The following is an 18,632-nucleotide window of genomic DNA, read 5'->3' on the forward strand; positions in this document are numbered from 1 at the left end:
CATCAAAATTAAGACTTTCAATAAATAAGTTCATTTTTAACAAAACAGTTGAAATTTCTATCAAACTGTTGAAATTTTTAACCCAAAAAGACCAATTTTCTAAAAAAAAGTTAAATTTTCAAACAAAAATATAAATTTTCAAGAAAAAACTTCATTTTTAAGCAGACTGTTCAAATTTTCTATAAAACAATTATATTTTTAAACTGACAATATAAACTTCCTACAAAACAATTGAATATTAAAACATACAAATTGAGATTTTCAATAAAAAAATTAATTTTCGAAAAAAAAGTTGAATTTTCAAGCCGAATAGATAAATTTACGAAAAAAAACATCAAAATAAAGATTTTCAATAAAAAAAATAATTTTCAACAAAACAGTTAAAGTTTCTATCAAAATGTTGAAATTTTCAAACCAAAAAAATTAATTTTCTACAAAACAATTGAATTTTAAAACACCCAAATTGAGATTTTCAATAAAAGAGTTAATTTTCTACCGAAAAAAATCAATTATCAAGCCAAATAGATGAATTTTCTACAAAAAAGTTATATTTTTAATCCGAAAATGTCAATTTTCTAGAAAACAATTAAATTTTAAAACCTCAAAATTAAGATTTTTCAATAAATAAGTTCATTTTTAACAAAACAGTTGAAGTCTCTATCAAATTGTTGAAATTTTCAAACAAAAAAAAAACGAATTTTCTACAAAAAAAATGAAGTTTCAAACAAAAATTTTCAAGAAAAAAATTCATTTTATACAAACAGTTTGAATTTTCTACAAAACAATTGAATTTTAAAACATCAAAATTGAAATTTTCGACAAAAAAGTTAATTTCCAACAAAAAAACTGAATTTTTAAGCCGAAAATGAAAATTGTCTGCAAAACAATTGAATTTTAAAACAACGAAATCAAGATTATTAACAAATAATTTAATTTTCAACAAAACAGTTGAAGTTTCTATCAAACTGTTGAAATTTGTAACCCAAAGAGACGAATTTTCTCAAAAAAATTTGAATTTTAAAACAAAAATATAAATTTTTGAGATTAAGTTAATTTTTAAACGAAACGTTTAAATTTTCTATAAAATAATTATATTTTTAAGCTGACACTATAAACTTTCTACAAAACAATTGAATATTAAAACAACGAAATTGAGATTTTCAATGAAAGATTTAATTTTCTACAAAACAGTTATATTTTTAATCCGAAAATGTCAATTTGCTAGAAAACAATTTAATTTTAGAACCTCAAAATTAAGATTTTCAATAAATAATTAATTTTTAACAAAACAGTTGAAGTTTCTATCAAATTGTTGAAATTTTCAACCCAAAAAAAAGAATTTTCTACAAGAAAAGTTGAATTTTCAAACAAAAATATAAATTTTGAAGAAAAAAATTTCATTTTTAAACAAACTGTTCTAATTTTCTACAAAACAAATACATTTTCAAACCGAAAACATAAACGCTCTATATAACAATTGAATTGTAAAACATCAAAATTGAGATTTTCAATAAAAAAATACATTTTCTACTAAAAAGTTGAATTTTCAAGCCGAAAAGATGAATTTTTTACAAAAAAGTTATTATTTTAATCCGAAAATGTAAATTTTCTAGAAAACAATTGCATTTAAAAAACATCAAAATTGACAGTTCCAATAAAGAAGTTAAGTTTCTACAAAAAATTGGAATTTTCAAGCCGAAAAGATGAATTTTCTACAGAAAAGATGAATTTTCAAACATAAATATAAATTTTCTAAAAAAATGTTCATTTTAAATAAACCGTTTGAATTTTCTACAAAGCAGTTATATTTTTAATCCGAAAATGTGACTTTTCTACAAAACAATTGAATTTTAAAACATCAAAATTGAGATTTTCAATCAAAAAGTTAATTCTCTACAAAAAAGTTGAATTTTCAAGCCGGAAAGTTGAATTTTTAAGTCGAAAAGATTAATTTTATGCAAAAAAGTTATGTTTTTAATCCGAAAATGTAAACTTTTTACAAAAAAAATTGAATTTTAAAGCATCAAAATTGAGATTTCCAATAAAAAAGTTAATTTTCGCAAAAAAAAGTTGAATTTTCAAGCCGAAAAAATAAATTTTCTACAAAACAGTTATATTTCTAAACCGTCAATATAAACTTCCTACATAACAATTGAATTTAAAAAAAAAAAACAAAATTGAGATTTCTTAATAAAAAAGTTAATTTTCGAAAAAAAGTTGAATTTTAAAACACCAAAATTGAGATTTTCAATAAATAAGTTAATTTTCAACAAAACAGTTGTAGTTTTTACTAAACTGTTGACATTTTTAACCCAAAAAGACGAATTTTCTACAAAAAAGTTGAATCTATAATCCCAAAATATGAATTTTCAAGAGAAAAGTTAATTTTTAAAGAACGGTTCAATTTTCAAGCAGAAAAAAACGAATTTTCTAGAAAATATTTACATTTTTAACCCGAAAATATGAATTATCTGCAAAACAATAAAATCTTTAGTGCAAAAAATGTGATTTTAAATAAAAAATTTAATTTTTCAAGAACAAAGTTAATTTTAAACAAATTGTTCGAATTTTCTATAAAACAATTATATTTTTAAGTCAATATAAACTGTCTACATAACAATTGAATTTTAAAACATAAAAATCAAACGATAAATTTTCTACAAAACAGTTATATTTTTAATCCGAAAAAGTAAATTTTCTACAAAACAATTGAATTTTAAAACATTAAAATTAATATTTGCAGGAAATAAGTTAATTTTCAACAAGACAGTTGAAGTTTCTATTAAACTGTTAAAATTTTCAACCCAAAAATGCAAATTTTCTACAAAAAATAAAAAATTTCAACAAAAAAAGTTAATTTTTAACTATAAAGTTCGAATTTTCAAGACAAATTTTCTACAAAACAGTCATATTTTTAAACCGAAAATATAAATTTTCAATAAAACAATTGGATTTTTAAACATCAAAATTGAGATTTTCAATCAAAAAGTTAATTTTGAATAAAACAGTGGATGTTTCTATAAAATTGTTAAAATTTCAATTGAAAAAATACGAATTTTCTACAAAAAAGTTCAATTTTTAATTTTTAAACCAAAAATATAAATTTTCAAAAAAAAAAAAAAAAGTAATTATTTTGTACCAAACCCTTCGAATTTTTAAGCCAAAATGGCGAAATTTCTACAAAACAGTTGAAGTTTGTATAAAATTGTTGAAAATCAAACCGAAAGAGACGAATTTTCTACAAAAAAGTGAATTTTTAAACCAAAAAGATGAATTTACAATCAAAAAAGTTATAAAAAAACACCAAAACTTCCATTTTCGACAAAAAAATGAATTTTTATCCAAATTGATAAATTTTCAACAAATTATTAAAATTTTCAAAAATTATTAATTAGTAATATTCTAAGTCTAATTAAAAAAAATTAATTACAAAAACTTGCTTAAAAATTCTTAAAATGCTTCGAAATTTTATTTAAAAATTTTGAAACATCTACCTGTTGTTTTACATTTTTCAAACTTTAAATTATTTTTGAAATATTTTTTTTTCAAATCTTCTAAAAATTCTTTAAAATGATTTGAATTTATCCGAAAATTTCGTTCAAAAATTCTGCCAAATTAAACAAATTTCCTTAAAATTTTCCACATTTATTTTTGAGAATTTTTTAAATATTTCTAAATTTCAAATCGTTTTAACTATTTAATTAATTCACTTTGAATTTTTTTCATAATTTATAAATATCTCTTAAAATTACTCGAATTTTTTTTTCTAAAAATAGTAGGTGTTCAATTGTTATTTATACAGAAAAAAAATTCAAAAATTTTATTTAAAAATTAAATTTGTTTAAATAGAACAAATTACATTGAAACGTTCAAATTTGAGCGTTTTTGTTTACTTTTTAATATTTAATTTACAGTTACAGATTTTAAATGAACAGTCTTGTAAAATTAATTTTTATTCAATTTTTAAATCTTAAAGTACAGTACAATTTTAAAAATCAATAATTTACAATTGTAAAGATTTTTTTCCAAAAATTTGTAAAATTTCAGATAAAAAAAGAAATTCACTGTCATTTCCCAAATTTTCAAGGTCTCGTAAATAATAAATAATAATTTTAATACCACTGTTCCAATTGAAGCGAAAAACTGAGAAAAAAATGAAAGGCTAAGATTTCTTAAAAAAAAAAGGATTTTTCAAAAAATTGCTCGAATTCAAAAGTTATTAATTAATAATATTCTAAGTATAATTTTGAAAAAACTAACTGCAAAAACTTTTTTTTCAATTAAAATGATACAAATTATTCTACATTTTGATTTTCAATTTAGAATTAAATTGTAATTAAAATCTAAACAAAAACTGTCTTTTCTGCCATAAAAGATGGCTTTTTAACAAAATACTGGAATTTTCAAAAAAATAATTGAATTTTTAACATAATAGTTGAATATGCAACCTAAAAAAATACATTTCTAACAAAAACGAGTCATAGTTTATATTTCAATTAAAAAATATAAAATTTATACCCAAAAAAGAGGAATTTAAAAAAAAACGAATTTTCAACAAATAAAGATTTTTCACCAAAAAAATAATTTTCCACGAAACTGATGCATTTTACCCAAAAAATGAAATTTCAAACTAAAATTTTATTTCCAAAAAAGGCGAATTTTCAAATAAAAAATATCAATCTTAATAAAACGGAAAAGTAACATTTTCTGTTAAAAAATTAACTGTAGTTGAATGTTTAATTTAAAAAAATTAATTTTCAACAATCCAAAAAGATTACTTTTTAACAAAATTGTTGCATTCCTATCAAAAAGGTTACATTTCTCTAAAAGCAGAAGAATTTTTAATCAGAAAAATTAATTTTTAATAAAAAATTAAATTTTTTTAACAAAAAAATAATTTTCTACGAAAAAATTTAATTTTTAATCGAAAAAGACGACTTCTTTCAGCCAAAAAGGACGAATTTTTAACCAAGCAAATGGATTTTTAATTAAATAGAAAAAAAATTTTTTTATATAGTTATATTTTCGTCAAGAAAATATTTCAATTTTTTTTTTCAACACCAAAATATTATATTAAAACAGTAGAATTTTCAAACAAAAATTATGACTTAAAAAAATTATTGAATTTTCAACCAAACAGTTACATTTTTATCCAAGAAAGGTGTAATTTCTGATAAATCAGGTGAATTTTTAAATCAAACAGACAAACTTTAACAAAAAAATTGAATTTTCAACCGAAAAGTTACATTTTTATTGAAGAAAGATGAAATTTCTCCTAAGACTGATGAATTAAATTTTTTTTAAATCCTAAAAAAAATTCAATTTTCATCAATAACAATTGTGAACAATTTGGAAAATATTTTCTTTTTGATATTTGAACTTGTCGTATTTTCGAAATTTTCTTAATATCTAAAATAATTGAAATTCGATATTTTTACATTTAAAATAAAATAATTTCATTCTATAAGCTTTAAATTAGAAATGATAAAATTTTAAATCCGCTCGTACCTGAATATGATGCATTTTGCAATTGACTAAATTGCAGGCTTGTCTGATTTCTTCCAGGGCCTTTTTTCGTTGCGCGAGGTGCTCGGGTTGCTGAAGATCCAGGACGCAAGCTACGTCCATTCTTGGTCTTCCAGAAATTGCTGTATGTCCAGAAACATCGCTGTGTGTACCAACACTGTCTGTACTCGAAATTCCGTCGACTGTCGACTGCGGTGCCACGACTGTGCGAAAAATTTTTTTTTTGCACAATATAAAATATAAAGATGTTGAAATCCAAACTTTTTTTTAATCAAACTCTAAATATTCATGAATGTTTGCATTTTTTAGACATACAGGGATCATAGCAGTTTAATATAGTTTTAGGTTGAAAAACAACATTTTTTTGCAAAAAAAAGGAATTTTATCTAACAGAGTAACCGTTTTAACCCTCAAAGGGCACACTGGTGCGAATTCGCACCTGAAGTTTTTTCATTTTGTTAGCATTTACGCAGACACAGCTGCAGCGGATTATCCCCATTTATATTAAACATATATTTAATATTAATAATTTAAATTTTTTCGAAAAAAAATCTCGTTTCAACACAGAAAAATAATTTTGTTTGAAAAATTCAATTTTTTATTGAGAATTGTTAAATTTTAAAATTCCCTGTTCCAAGAAAAATTATCATTATTGTAGATAAATGCCAGTTTCAACTCAGAATTGGAATTCTTTGGAAAAATTTCCTGTTCCAATTCAACATTCCCGGTTCGCAAATATTTTTCCCGGTCAATAAAATTTGAAAAATCGAAATATAAAGCTACACAGTAAAAATACAAGTAATAAAAAAGAACAACAAACTAAAGCGTTCAAAGTGAAGCTCTTGAATTTTTAACTTTTAAAATTGAAGTTTAAAAGTTTTTGAATTCAAAATTTTTCCACTGAATTGCTAATTAATTTACAAGTATAAACTGGTTAAACATTATATTATTTAGCTATTTTAGGCCATGAAATATTTTTAAATTTTTCTCAACTTAAAAGTTCTTAAAATAGAATTAAAATTATTTTCATTTTAAATAGTTTAAGCATCCTTGAAAAACTTTAAAATTGCATTTGAAAATCTTAAGAAATCTAGAAGTAGTTTTAAATTTGTTTAAAACTTCTCAATAACTTAAAAAATTAATTGAATTTTTCCTACTAATTTTAGAAAATCCTGCGAATTAAGAAAAATGTCCTTAAAATTTCGATTTCTAAATAACAATTGAACACTTATTGTTTTTAGAAACAATTACAGTAATTTTAAGAGATATTTAGAAGTTTCAAAAATATAAAAACATTTGCTTAAAATTCTTCGAAAAATTAAAAATGATTCTTCATTTTGAAAAATAATTTTAACAGAATATTCAAAAATATTTCAAGAGAATTCCAATTTTATTAAAAGCGACCCGAAAAGAATTTAAGGAATTTAAAAATTTGTTTAAGATTTTTCGAAAATTGTAGGATAAATTTTATTCACTTTTAAAATATGTTTAGAAGTTCGAAAAGATTTTTTCCCAAACTTCGTTTAAATTACTTAATATCATTTTAAGTTTTCAATTAATTTTAAATCTTTTCAAAACTTCTGAATATCTCTTAAAATTACTCACATTTTTCTACAAATAATACGTATTAAATTATTATTTATACAAAAAAATTCAACAATTTCGCTTACAAATTAAACATTTTATCAAAAAATAAAAAAATTAAGTTTCAAATTGTTTACTTTTAAATATTTGTCTTCAATTTAGTCGTCTTAAATTATAAGTCAAATATTGATAGATATTAAATAATTATCCTTTTTCTAAATCAAATTTTTTAAAATTAAATGGGTTAAAAATAGAATAATTTAGACTGAAACAATATTTTTAATATAATAAAAGCCTTTAATTAGGAATTAATTACGAATCTGGAAATTCTTTAACTTTCAACGGATTTAGAATCGTTTTATCAAATCAATTATGGTTCATTTTTTAATATTTAAAGTACAGATCCATTTTAAAAATTATTTCTTTATATTTTCAGTCATTTCCCGGTTTTTCCAAATTTTATTTCGAGATTTTGAAACATCTACATGTTGCTTCAAATTTTTTCAAATTTAAAAATGTTAAATTATTAATACGAAAATGTAATTTTTCTAGAAAACAATTAAATTTTCAAACCTAAAAATTAAGATTTTCAATAAATAAGTTAATTTTTAACAAAATAGTTGAAGTTTCTATCAAATTGTTGAAATTTTGAACACAAAAAGACGAATTTTCTACAAAAAAGTTGAATTTTTGAACAAAAATATGAATTTAAAAAAAAAAAGTTAATTTTTAAACAAACCGTTCGAATATTCAAAAAACAATTGAATTTTTAAACATCAAAATTGAGATTTTTAACAAAAAAGTTGAATTTTCAAGCCGAAAAGATGAATTTTCTACAAAAAAACAAAAAAAAAAAGATCGAAATCGGGGTTTTCAGAAAAAAGATAAATATTAATTTTGAACAGAACAGTTTGAGTTTCTAAAAAATTTTTGAAATTTCAAGCCAAAAAGACAAATTTTCTACAAAAAAGTTGAACTTTCAAACAAAAATATAAATTTTCTAGAAAACAATTCAATTTTAAAACCTCAAAATTAAGATTTTCGATAAATAAGTTAATTTTTAACAAAACAGTTGAAGTTTCTTTCAAATTGTTGAAATTTTCAAAAAAAGACAAATTTTCTAAAAAAAAAAGAAGTTTTAAACCAAAATTTTCAAGAAAAAAATTCATTTTATACAAACCGTTCGAATTTTCTACAAAAAAATTGAATTTTAAAACGTCAGAATTGAGATTTTCAACAAAAAAGTTAATTTTCTTCAATAAAAAATTGAATTTTCAAGCCAAAAAGATGAATTTTCTATAAAACAGGTAAATTTTTATCCTAAAAATATACATTTTCTACAAAAAAAATTAATTTTTATAATCGAAATCGGGGTTTTCAAAAAAAATAGATAAAGTTTTAAGGAAAAAGTTAATTTTTAAACAAACCGTTCGAATTTTTTACAGAACAATTATATTTTTAAACCGACAATATACACTTTCTAAAAACCAATTGAATTTTAAAACACCAAAATCGAGATTTTCAATAAAAAACTTAATTTTCTACAAAAAAGTCGAATTTTCAAGCCGAAAATGAAAATTGTCTACAAAACAATTTAATTTTAAAGCCTTAAAATCAAGATTTTCAATAAATAAGTTAATTTTTAACAAAACAGTTGAAGTTGCTATCAAATTGTCGAAATTTTCAAACCAAAAAGACGAATTTTCTACCAAAAAATAAAGTTTCAAACAAAAATTTTCAAAAAAAAAGTTATTTTTAAGCAAACCGTTCGATTTTTTTACGGAAAAATTATATTTTTAAATCGACAATATAAACTTTCTACAAAACAATTGAATTTTAAAATATCAAAATTGAGATTTTCAATAAAAGAGTTAATTTTCTACAAAAAAGTAGAATTTTCAAGCTGAAAATCTAAATTTTCTACAAAAAAATTGAATTTTAAAACATCAGAATTGAGATTTTTAACCAAAAAGTTTTTTACAGTTTTTTGTACAGTTTTTTACAGAAAAAATTGAATTTTCAAGCCGAAAAGAAGAATTTTCTATAAAACAGGTAAATTTTTATCCTGAAAATATAAATTTTCTACAAAAAAAAAAAACGAATTTTTAACATTGAAATCCGGGTTTTCAAAAAAAATATATATAAATATTAATTTTGAATAGAACAGTTTGAGTTTCTAAAAAATTGATAAAATTTCAACCCAAAAAGACAAATTTTCTACAAAAAAGTAGAATTTTCAAATAAAAATATAAATTTTCAAGGAAAAAGTACATTTTTAAACAAACCGTTCGAATTTTCTACAAAACAATTATATTTTTAAACCGACAATATAAACTTTCTACAAAACAATGGAATTTTAAAATATAAAAATTGAGGTTTTCAATAAAAAAAAAGTTAAGTTAAATACTTAATTTATAATTACTGATTTTAAATAAACTGTCAGATATTTATAAATATTAATTAATTGTTCTTTTTCTTAGTTAAAAAATTTCAAATTGCATGGTTTAAAAATGGAATATTTTAGAGTGAAATTATATTCGAAATTTCATAAAAGCCTTTAATTATAAATATATATTATTTTTAAGTTAATTGAAAATTAAAAATAGTTTATAAAGTCCCAATTCTAAAATTGTGAACTTATGCCGAATCGTTTTGTACAATCAATTATTATTTATTTTTTAAATTTTGAAGTAAAATTCTATTTTTAAAATCATTAATTAATTTATATTCACAGTTGCTCAATAAAAAATGCTTCTTATAAAAAATCTTCGATTTTAAACACTTCAAATTTTTAATTGTTGAATTCTTTAAAACTGCGTTTAAAATTTTTTAAATTCAAATCTAAACTTAAAAATCTAAAATGGAAAACTTGTTTTTACAACAAAAATTAATTTTTTATCAGAGAAATTGAACCAAAAAATAAGAATTTGTAACAAAATAGTTGAATCTACAGCCAAAACTATGAAGTTTTCACCAAAAAAAAACTTCCAATTTTTTAAACTTATCTTTTTTAAACAAAATAGTTGCATTTTCTACCAAAATAGTAGAATTTCCAACAAAAAATAAAATAAAAATAACATAAAAATAAAATGTTTTGTAGAAAATTGGTCTCTTTCGGTTGAAAATTCAATTACTCAAATTTAAGATTTATAATTATATTTTAAACTTCATCACTTTGTTTGAAACTGCAACTATTTTTTTAAACTTTTTTTTTAACTAAAAATATAACTATTCTATTTTTAGTTGAAAATTTATAATTCTTAGTTTAAAATTCTACTATTTCGTTGAAAATTTGTTTGTTGTGGAAAATTAATTAATCCTTGTCTGGAAAATCTTTCATGGTTGAAAAATTATCTCTTTACTTAAAATTTTACTATTTTGTTGCAAAATCTTTTTTTTTTCATTACAAAATAACTTTTTCGTTAAAAAATAACAATATTTTATAAAACTACCGTCGTTTGGGGTATAAAATGTACTCATTTCGTTGAAATTTCGACTTTTTTGGTTGAATTGAATTTTAATTTGGTTGACTTTTTTTTTAATTCAACAATTTATTGAAATTTTTTTTTAATTAGAAATTTTTCCTTCGTTTGAAGATTTATCCCTTAAGTAGCAAATTGAACTATTTGGTGAAAAATGCGTAATTTTTCTTAAAAATTTAAATATTTTTGTAAACGATATTTCACTTTTTGTTTAAAAATTTTATTATTTGGTTAAAAAGCATTTTCTTTTCTTAGTTCAACAATTTGATTAAAAATTCATCGGTTTTTTGGAAAATTCGTATTTTTGGTTTGGAAATTAAAAAGTTTGTTAGAAAATTTATGTTTTTGTTCGAAAATTAAAATATTTTTGTAGAAAAATGTACCTATTTTGTTAAAGTTTGTATTTTTTTTGGTCGCATTCAACTGTTTTTTATTTAAAATAAAAATCATTTTTTGTTAAAATATAAACTAAATACTTTTTTTTTATTAGAATTTACAATTTTTGTGTCAAAAGTTTTTTTTTAATTTAAAATTTTAATTTTTTAAAGTTTAAAATTTTAAAGTTTTTTTTTAAATTCATAAAAAACCTTTCTTAATGGATAATGCATCAGTTTGGTTTAAAATTCAACTTTTTCGTTAAAAATTAATTTTTTTGTTTGCAATATGAACTATAAAGTTCTTATTTTTGAATTCCTTCATTTTGTTTAAAAACTCTATAATTTGATTGAAAAGTTTGCAGAAAATTCATAATTTCAGGTAAAAAATTCATCTGTTTTGTAGAAAAAAAAAATGTTTTGGCTTGAAAATTCAATATAATGTTGGAATATTCATCCCTTTATTTAAAAAGTAAACTATTTCGTTGAAAATTCTTTCATTTTAATTGAAAAAATTAACTTTTTTTATTGAAATTCATAATTTCGAGTTAAAAATTCATTTGTTTTACAGAAAATAATTTTTTTTTGCTTGGAAATTAAAAAACGTGATCGAATATTAATCTTTTTGGTTTAAAAATAAAATATTTTGGTAGAAAATGTAACGTTTCAAAAATTTGGTTAAAAAAATAATCATTTTTCATCGAAAATTGAACTGTTTTTGATGAAAAATCATCTTTTTTAGTTAAAATTTAAACTATTTTTCAGGAAATTAACTTTTCTCTTATAGATTCATAATTTTTGGTTAAAAAATCAAGTTTTTTGTTGAAAATTCGTCTTCTTGGCTTGAAATTTCTAATTTTTGGTAGAAAATATACCAATTTTGATCAAAGCTCGTAATTTATTTAATTTAACTATTTTTTTGCTTAAAATTAAAATCATTTTTGGTTGGAAAAATCCTTTTTGTTTCAAAATTTTATTATTCAGTTGAAAATTTAGGTATTGGTGAAAAATTCATTCTTTTTTATCGAAAATTCAACTATTTTGTAGAAAATGTCTTTTTTTTTGGTTGAAACTTCAATTAAAAATGAACTATTTTTTTTAAATTCATAATTTTTGGTTAAAAATTTATCTGTTTTATATAAATTTGTTTGTGTTTATTTTGCTGGGCAATTAAAAAATTGGATAGAATATTAATATTTTTGGTTGAAAATTCGTCGTTATGGCTTGAAAAATCAATTCAAAATTCAAAATTTTTGGTTAAAATTTTAACTGCTTTGTAAAAAATTGGCCTCTTTGGCTTGAAAATGTAACAATTTATTTTTAAAAAACTCGACTATTTGCTTGGATATTCATATTTTCGGGGAAAAAAATGCAACATTTTTGTAGAAAATTCATCTTTTTTTGTTGAAACTTGAACTACGTTGTTCAAAAATCATTTTTTGCTCTGCAAATTCATATTTTTATGGAAAATTGAACTATTTTGTCGAAAATTATTTTTTTGTTTTGTTTGGAAATTATTTTTGCAAATTGGAAATTGAACTATTTCATTTTTTTTTTGCAAATTTAAAATTATGTTAAAAGATCGTACTTTAAAATAAAATGAAACTATTTTTTATTAAAAATTAAAATAATTTTTGGTTAAAAAAATCTTTTTTGTTTCAAAACGTTAAAAATTCAGATTTTTGATTAAAAATAAAATCTTTTGTTGAAAATTCAACTTTCTTGACTGAAAGTTAAAGTTTTTTTTATTAAAAATTCATTTTTTCCTAGAAAGATTTATAATTGTAATAGAAAATTTCAGTATATGAAAATTCAACTATTTTGTTTAAAATTGGTTTCAAATTTTTTTTTTGAAATGTAACTATTTAATTTTTAGGTAAAAATTGGATCTTTTTAGTTAAAAAAATCAACTATTTTTTTTGAAAATTCACGCATTTTCTTTAAATTTATTAATTTTTTTAGAGAATCATCTTTCAGATGTCTTGATTTCCCGTTTATGATTCTTAAAAATGAAATCGAAACTTTGTAAAAAAAAAAAGTGAAAGAGAAGGGAAAATTGGATAAAAATTAAAATTAATTAATTATCTTACCAGTCAAATCGACGACATCGCCACAGGTGGAAGGCATCTTGTTTCATTAGAATAAAAAAATATTGTTTAAGCATCAACGCTTATTATTCACTTTCCTAATCCAAAATTAGGCCACAATAAATATATTTCTGGTCGTCTCGATTTATGCGTCGCACATGATCCTGTCTAAAAAAATCAACGAACGAAATTCCATCCTCATTCACTGTTTTGATTTTTAAAAAAGATAACATTTAGAGAAGCAATTTTCTACAATAGCACCGCAGAATTTTGAGAAAAACACGACCTAAAATTAGAAAATAGGGCTGCTCCAAAAAAATTCTAGGTTATATTTCGAAACTGTTTTTTTTTGTGTTAGGGTTAAAAGCACCGCGAGAAAATAATTTGTTTATACACTTTGAGAATAAAATCACGACACACCTCTGTTCGTATCTAAAAAAATGAATACTTTCGCTCGTAAAAACTTCAAGATTCCAATTTGCACTGTTTGCACAACACTGTATTTTTTATTTCACACTTTCCGGAGGATTAAACTTAATCAAGTGGTACTTAATGTGGAAAAGTTATTACTCAAAGTATTCGAAATCATGTTGACAAACAGTTTTGATGAGGAAATTAAGGAAAAATACCTTTTATAGCAATCAAAATGAAAACTTCGTCTTTGTACATGTTCTAGAAAAACGTACACACTGCAGATGGCAGGCAGATCGTTTATTTCATCGGTAAGTAAGAAATTGTCCTTACCTTCTTTTTTTTCAAATGTAGTTTTTTTTTTACTGTTTTTAACTTGATCATTCTGCTAATTATTATTAAATAATTAACTAGCCTAAAATTGTTTAATTTTGGAAGATATTCCATCAAATTTGTTCTGAATTATTTTTAATGATATTTGAAAATTTTCTGATTCTGAATAATAAAGTTTAAAGAATTTTTATTTTTAATTCGAATTTTTGCTTGATTTGTATTTCAAAATTTGGTGACAGAATATTATTTTTCGGGAATTTTCCAATTCCGGAATTTTTATATTCGCAAATTTTATTATTTTGGAATTTTCCAATCTAGAATTTCATTATTCGGAAATATTCTTATTCGCGAACTTTCCGATTTGGGGATTTTATTATTCAGAAATATTAGATATTGTTCAGAAATTTTATTATTCGGGAATTTTCCAAGTCGAGAATTTTTTTCCGGAAATGTTATTACACGGGAATTTTCTAATTCAGGACTTTTATTATTTCTGAATTTTCCAAATCAAGAATCTCATTATTCGGAAATATTATTATTGGGAAATTTTTCAAGCCTAGAATTTTATTATTCGCAAATATTATTATTCGGGAATTTTATTATTTGCGAATTTTTCAAATAGAGAATTTCATTATTCGGAAATATTATTTAATGGGAAATTTTATTATTCGGGAATTTTCCAATTACAAAATTTTATTATTCGGGAATCTTATTATTCCGGAAATTTAATATTCGGGAATTTTCCAATTTCGGAAATGTTATTATATGGGAATTTGATTATTTACGAATTTTCGAAATCAAGAATTTCATTATTCGGAAATTTTATTATTCGCAAATATTATTATTCGGGAATTTTTTAATTCGGGACTTTTGTTATTTGCGAATTTTCCAAATAAAAAATTTCATTATTCGGAAATATTATTATTGGGAAATTTTATTATTCGGGAATTTTCCAATTTCAGAATTTTATTATTCGGGACTTTCAAATTACAAACTTTTATCATTCGGAAATAAAATTATTCGTGAATTTTATGATTTGGAATCTATATTATTCTGGAAATTTATTATTCGGGAATTTTTCAATTACGGAATTTTATTTATTAGGTGTTTTCCAATTCGGAAATTTTATTATTCAGGAATTTTTTAGTTCGGGAATTTTATTATTTGTGAATTTTATTATTCGAAAATTTTGCAATGCTAGGATTTTATTATTCGCAAATATTATCATTCGGGAATTTACCGATTTAAGAATTTTATTATTCGGAAATTTTTTTATTCAGGAATTTTCCAATTCAAATAATTTCCTTATTCGTAAATATTCTTATTCGGTAATGTTATTAATCAGGAATTTTCCCATTACAGAATTTATTATTTGGGAATTTTTCAATTACAAAATTTTATTTTTTAGAAATATTGTTCGGGAATTTTATTATATTATATATTTTATTATTATTTATATTTTTTTATTATAATTTTATTCTCCGGAAATATTATTACACGAGAATTTTCCAATTTCGGCATTTTATTTGGAAATTTTTCAATTTTAGAATTTTTTTTATTCGCAAATATTATTATTCCGAAATTTTCCAAATTAAGAATTTTAAAGTTCGGAAATATTATTGTTTAGAAATTTTATTATTCTGGAATTTTCCTATTCCGAAATTTTGTTATTCAGAAATATTATTATTCGCGACCATTCCGATTTGGGGATTTTATTATTCCAAAATATTAGATATTTTTCAGAAATTGTACTATTCGGAAATGTTATTATTTGGAAATTTTATTATTCGAGAATTTTCCAATTCGAGAATTTTATTTTCCGGAAATGTTATTACACGGGAATTTTGTAATTTAGTACTTTTATTGTTTGCGAATTTTCGAATTTGAGAAGTTCATTGTTCCGAAATATTATTATTGGGAAATTTTATTATTCGGGAATGTTATTATTTGCAAATTTTCTAAATCGAGAATTTCATTATTCAGAAATTTTATTATTCGTGAATTTTATGATTCGGAAATTTTCCAATTCTAGAATTTTATTATTTGCAAATATTATTATGCGGGAATTTTCATATTTGGGAATTTTATTATTCGAAAATGTTATTATTCGGGAATTTTCCAATTCGAGAATTTTATTTTCTGAAAATGTTATTTTTGGAATTTCATAATTTATGACTTTCATTATTCGAAAATATTATTATTGAGAAATGTTATTATTCAGAAATATTTCAATTGCAGAATTTTATTATTCGGGAATCTTATTGTTCCGGAAATTTATTATTCGGGAATTTTCCAATTCAGGAAATGTTATTAAACGGGAATTTTATTATTTGCGTATTTTCCAGATTGAGAATTTCATTATTCGAAATTTTATTAATCGGGAATTTTCCAGTTACAGAATTTCATTATTCGGGAATATTCCATTTTGAAAATTTTATTTTCCGGAAATGTTATTACACAGGAATTTTCTAATTCGGGACTTTCATTATTTGCGAATTTTCCAAATCAAGAATTTCATTAATCGAAAATATTATCATTGGGAAATTTTATTTTCCAGTTACAGAATTTTATTATTTGGGGGTTTTCCAATAAAAAACTTTTATTATTCGGGAATTTGATTGATTGGAAAATATATTATTCCGGAAATTTATTATTTGGGAATTTTCCAATTTCTTCATTTTATTTATCAGTTGTTTTCCAATTCGAAACTTTTATTATTCAGGAATTTTCCAGTTTGGGAATTTTATTGTTCGGAAATTTCCGAATTTTAGAATTTTATTATTCGCAAATATTATTATTCGGGAATTTTCCAATTCGAGAATTTTATTTTCCGGTAATGTTATTACACAGGAATTTTCCAATTTCGGCATTTTATTTATCAGGTTTTTTCCAATTCGGAAATTTTATTATTTAGAAATTTTCCAGATCGGCAATTTTCTTATTCCTGAACTTTGTAATTAGGAAATTTTCCAAATTTAAATTTTTATTATTCGCAAACATTATTATTCGGGAATTTTCCAATTTAAGAATTTTATTGTTCGGAAATATTATTATTCAGAAATTTTTGGATTCGGGAACTTTCCAGTTCAAGAATTTCCTTATTCGTAATTATTATTCGGGAATTTTTCAATTTCGGAATTTGGGAATTTTATTATTCGAAAATATTATTTTTCGGGAATTTTTCAGTTTGGCCATTTTATTGTTCGGAAATTTTCCAATTCGAGAATTTTATTTTTCGGACATTTTATTATACGGGAATTTTCTAAATCGCGAATTTTTTACTTTTATTATTCAGAAATATTATTATTCGGGAATATTCCGAATTGCGAATTTTATTTTTCAAATATTATTATTGAGGAATTTTATAATTTGTGAATATAATTTTTCGGAGATTTTACAGTTTCGGGATTTTTTAGTCGTCCTTTTTTTATAATATTCCCGAATTAAAGAATTCACGAATATTAAAATCCGCAACAGAAAATTGCCGAATTATAAAATATCCGAAATAGAAAATTCCCGAATTTAAATAATTAAGAAATTGGTGTAAAGTATTATACACTTATTGAAATCACGATAGTCAAATCTTTGTATTTAAAAAAATATTTAAGGTTCCTAAAATTATTATTTAAATTTAAAATGAAAATGATTGAAATAAATATATTTCCTATATATATAAAAACTCGTAACTTCCATTAGCAGCGCATGGGCGCTGAATCTTACAATGTTCAAGTTAATCACGTATCTTATGGCGACTGGCGACATCTTTCTTCAACGTGTAAAATTAATCAAAATTAACAAACTAGATTTCTACTTTTATCGATCACCGATAATTATTAATGTTTTGTGTCTTTTTATTTTCACTTTCAATAACAGCTGTTATTTTTAATAAATTATTATCATGTATAATATTTAAATTTGTTTCTCATAATTCTTCAATCGTTAAATTAAATTACTGAAGATACATTTTACCAGAATGTGGTTTATTCAATCTTACAGGAATAATAATTTAAAGTTTATTTTAAAATCTAATTTTTTCAAATAATATAAAAGAATATTAAATTAATAGATAAATATTGTGATGTCATTAAGTTTAATAATATTATGATATAAATTATAATCATTAAACAATTTTTTTAACGTTTTAGTTATAATAATATTTTATTTATTTTTGTGTCTGCAAATTATAAATCTACAAAATTAAATATAATTTTAATTTGTTTATTTAATCTTACAGGAATAATAATTTAAAGTTTATTTTAAAATCTAATTTTTTTGAATAATATAAAAGAATATTAAATTAATAAATATCATGAAATCATTAAGTTTAATAATATTATGATATAAATTATAATTAAAATTTTGATTAAAACATAAAGTTATTATAAGCTAAATTACAATTAAATAAATGTATTACATTAATGTTTTAATTATGTTAATGATTTAATGTTAAAAAACTTGTTATCTATAGATTAAAATTAAATAATACCGTATTTTTATTTTAACGTTATCTAATCAAAATTGATTAACTATTTAATATTGGAGCCAAATTAATTCTAAATTTTACATAATTGAGTCATTAACAAACATTTTTTTACACTTTAGTTATAATAATAATATTTTCTTGATTTATATATTTGCAAATTATTAAGCTTAATAATATTATTTTATAAATGCTTATAATTTTTACAATAATATTATATTCATATTTCATATTTTTAAATTATTTACAAATTTAAAATTAAATATAAGCTCAATCAATTTTAAATTGGTTTATTCAATGTCACAGGAATAATTTTTTTAATTTTATCTTAAAATCTAATTTTGTTAAATAATAT

The 18,632-nt window shown here is 21.3% G+C and overlaps 1 protein-coding gene across 2 annotated transcripts in view; it reads right to left on the bottom strand.

Moving 5' to 3' along the window:
* LOC117171547 (mitogen-activated protein kinase kinase kinase 15) overlaps positions 1-13,696 on the bottom strand; it is a 154,429-nt gene extending 140,733 nt beyond the window's left edge. For both annotated transcript variants that reach the window (XM_033358966.1, XM_033358965.1), the window contains exons 1-2: positions 13,057-13,696; positions 5,509-5,729 (exon numbers count right to left, since the gene is read on the bottom strand). In XM_033358966.1, coding sequence (XP_033214857.1) covers positions 5,509-5,729; positions 13,057-13,093 — 258 coding nt within the window. In that variant the 5' untranslated portion in view covers positions 13,094-13,696. The remainder of the gene's footprint in view (positions 1-5,508; positions 5,730-13,056) is intronic.
* Between the last annotated feature and the right edge of the window lie 4,936 nt (positions 13,697-18,632).

This window comes from Belonocnema kinseyi, chromosome 4 (genome assembly GCF_010883055.1).
Source record: "Belonocnema kinseyi isolate 2016_QV_RU_SX_M_011 chromosome 4, B_treatae_v1, whole genome shotgun sequence".
NCBI classification, from domain to species: Eukaryota; Metazoa; Arthropoda; class Insecta; order Hymenoptera; family Cynipidae; genus Belonocnema; species Belonocnema kinseyi.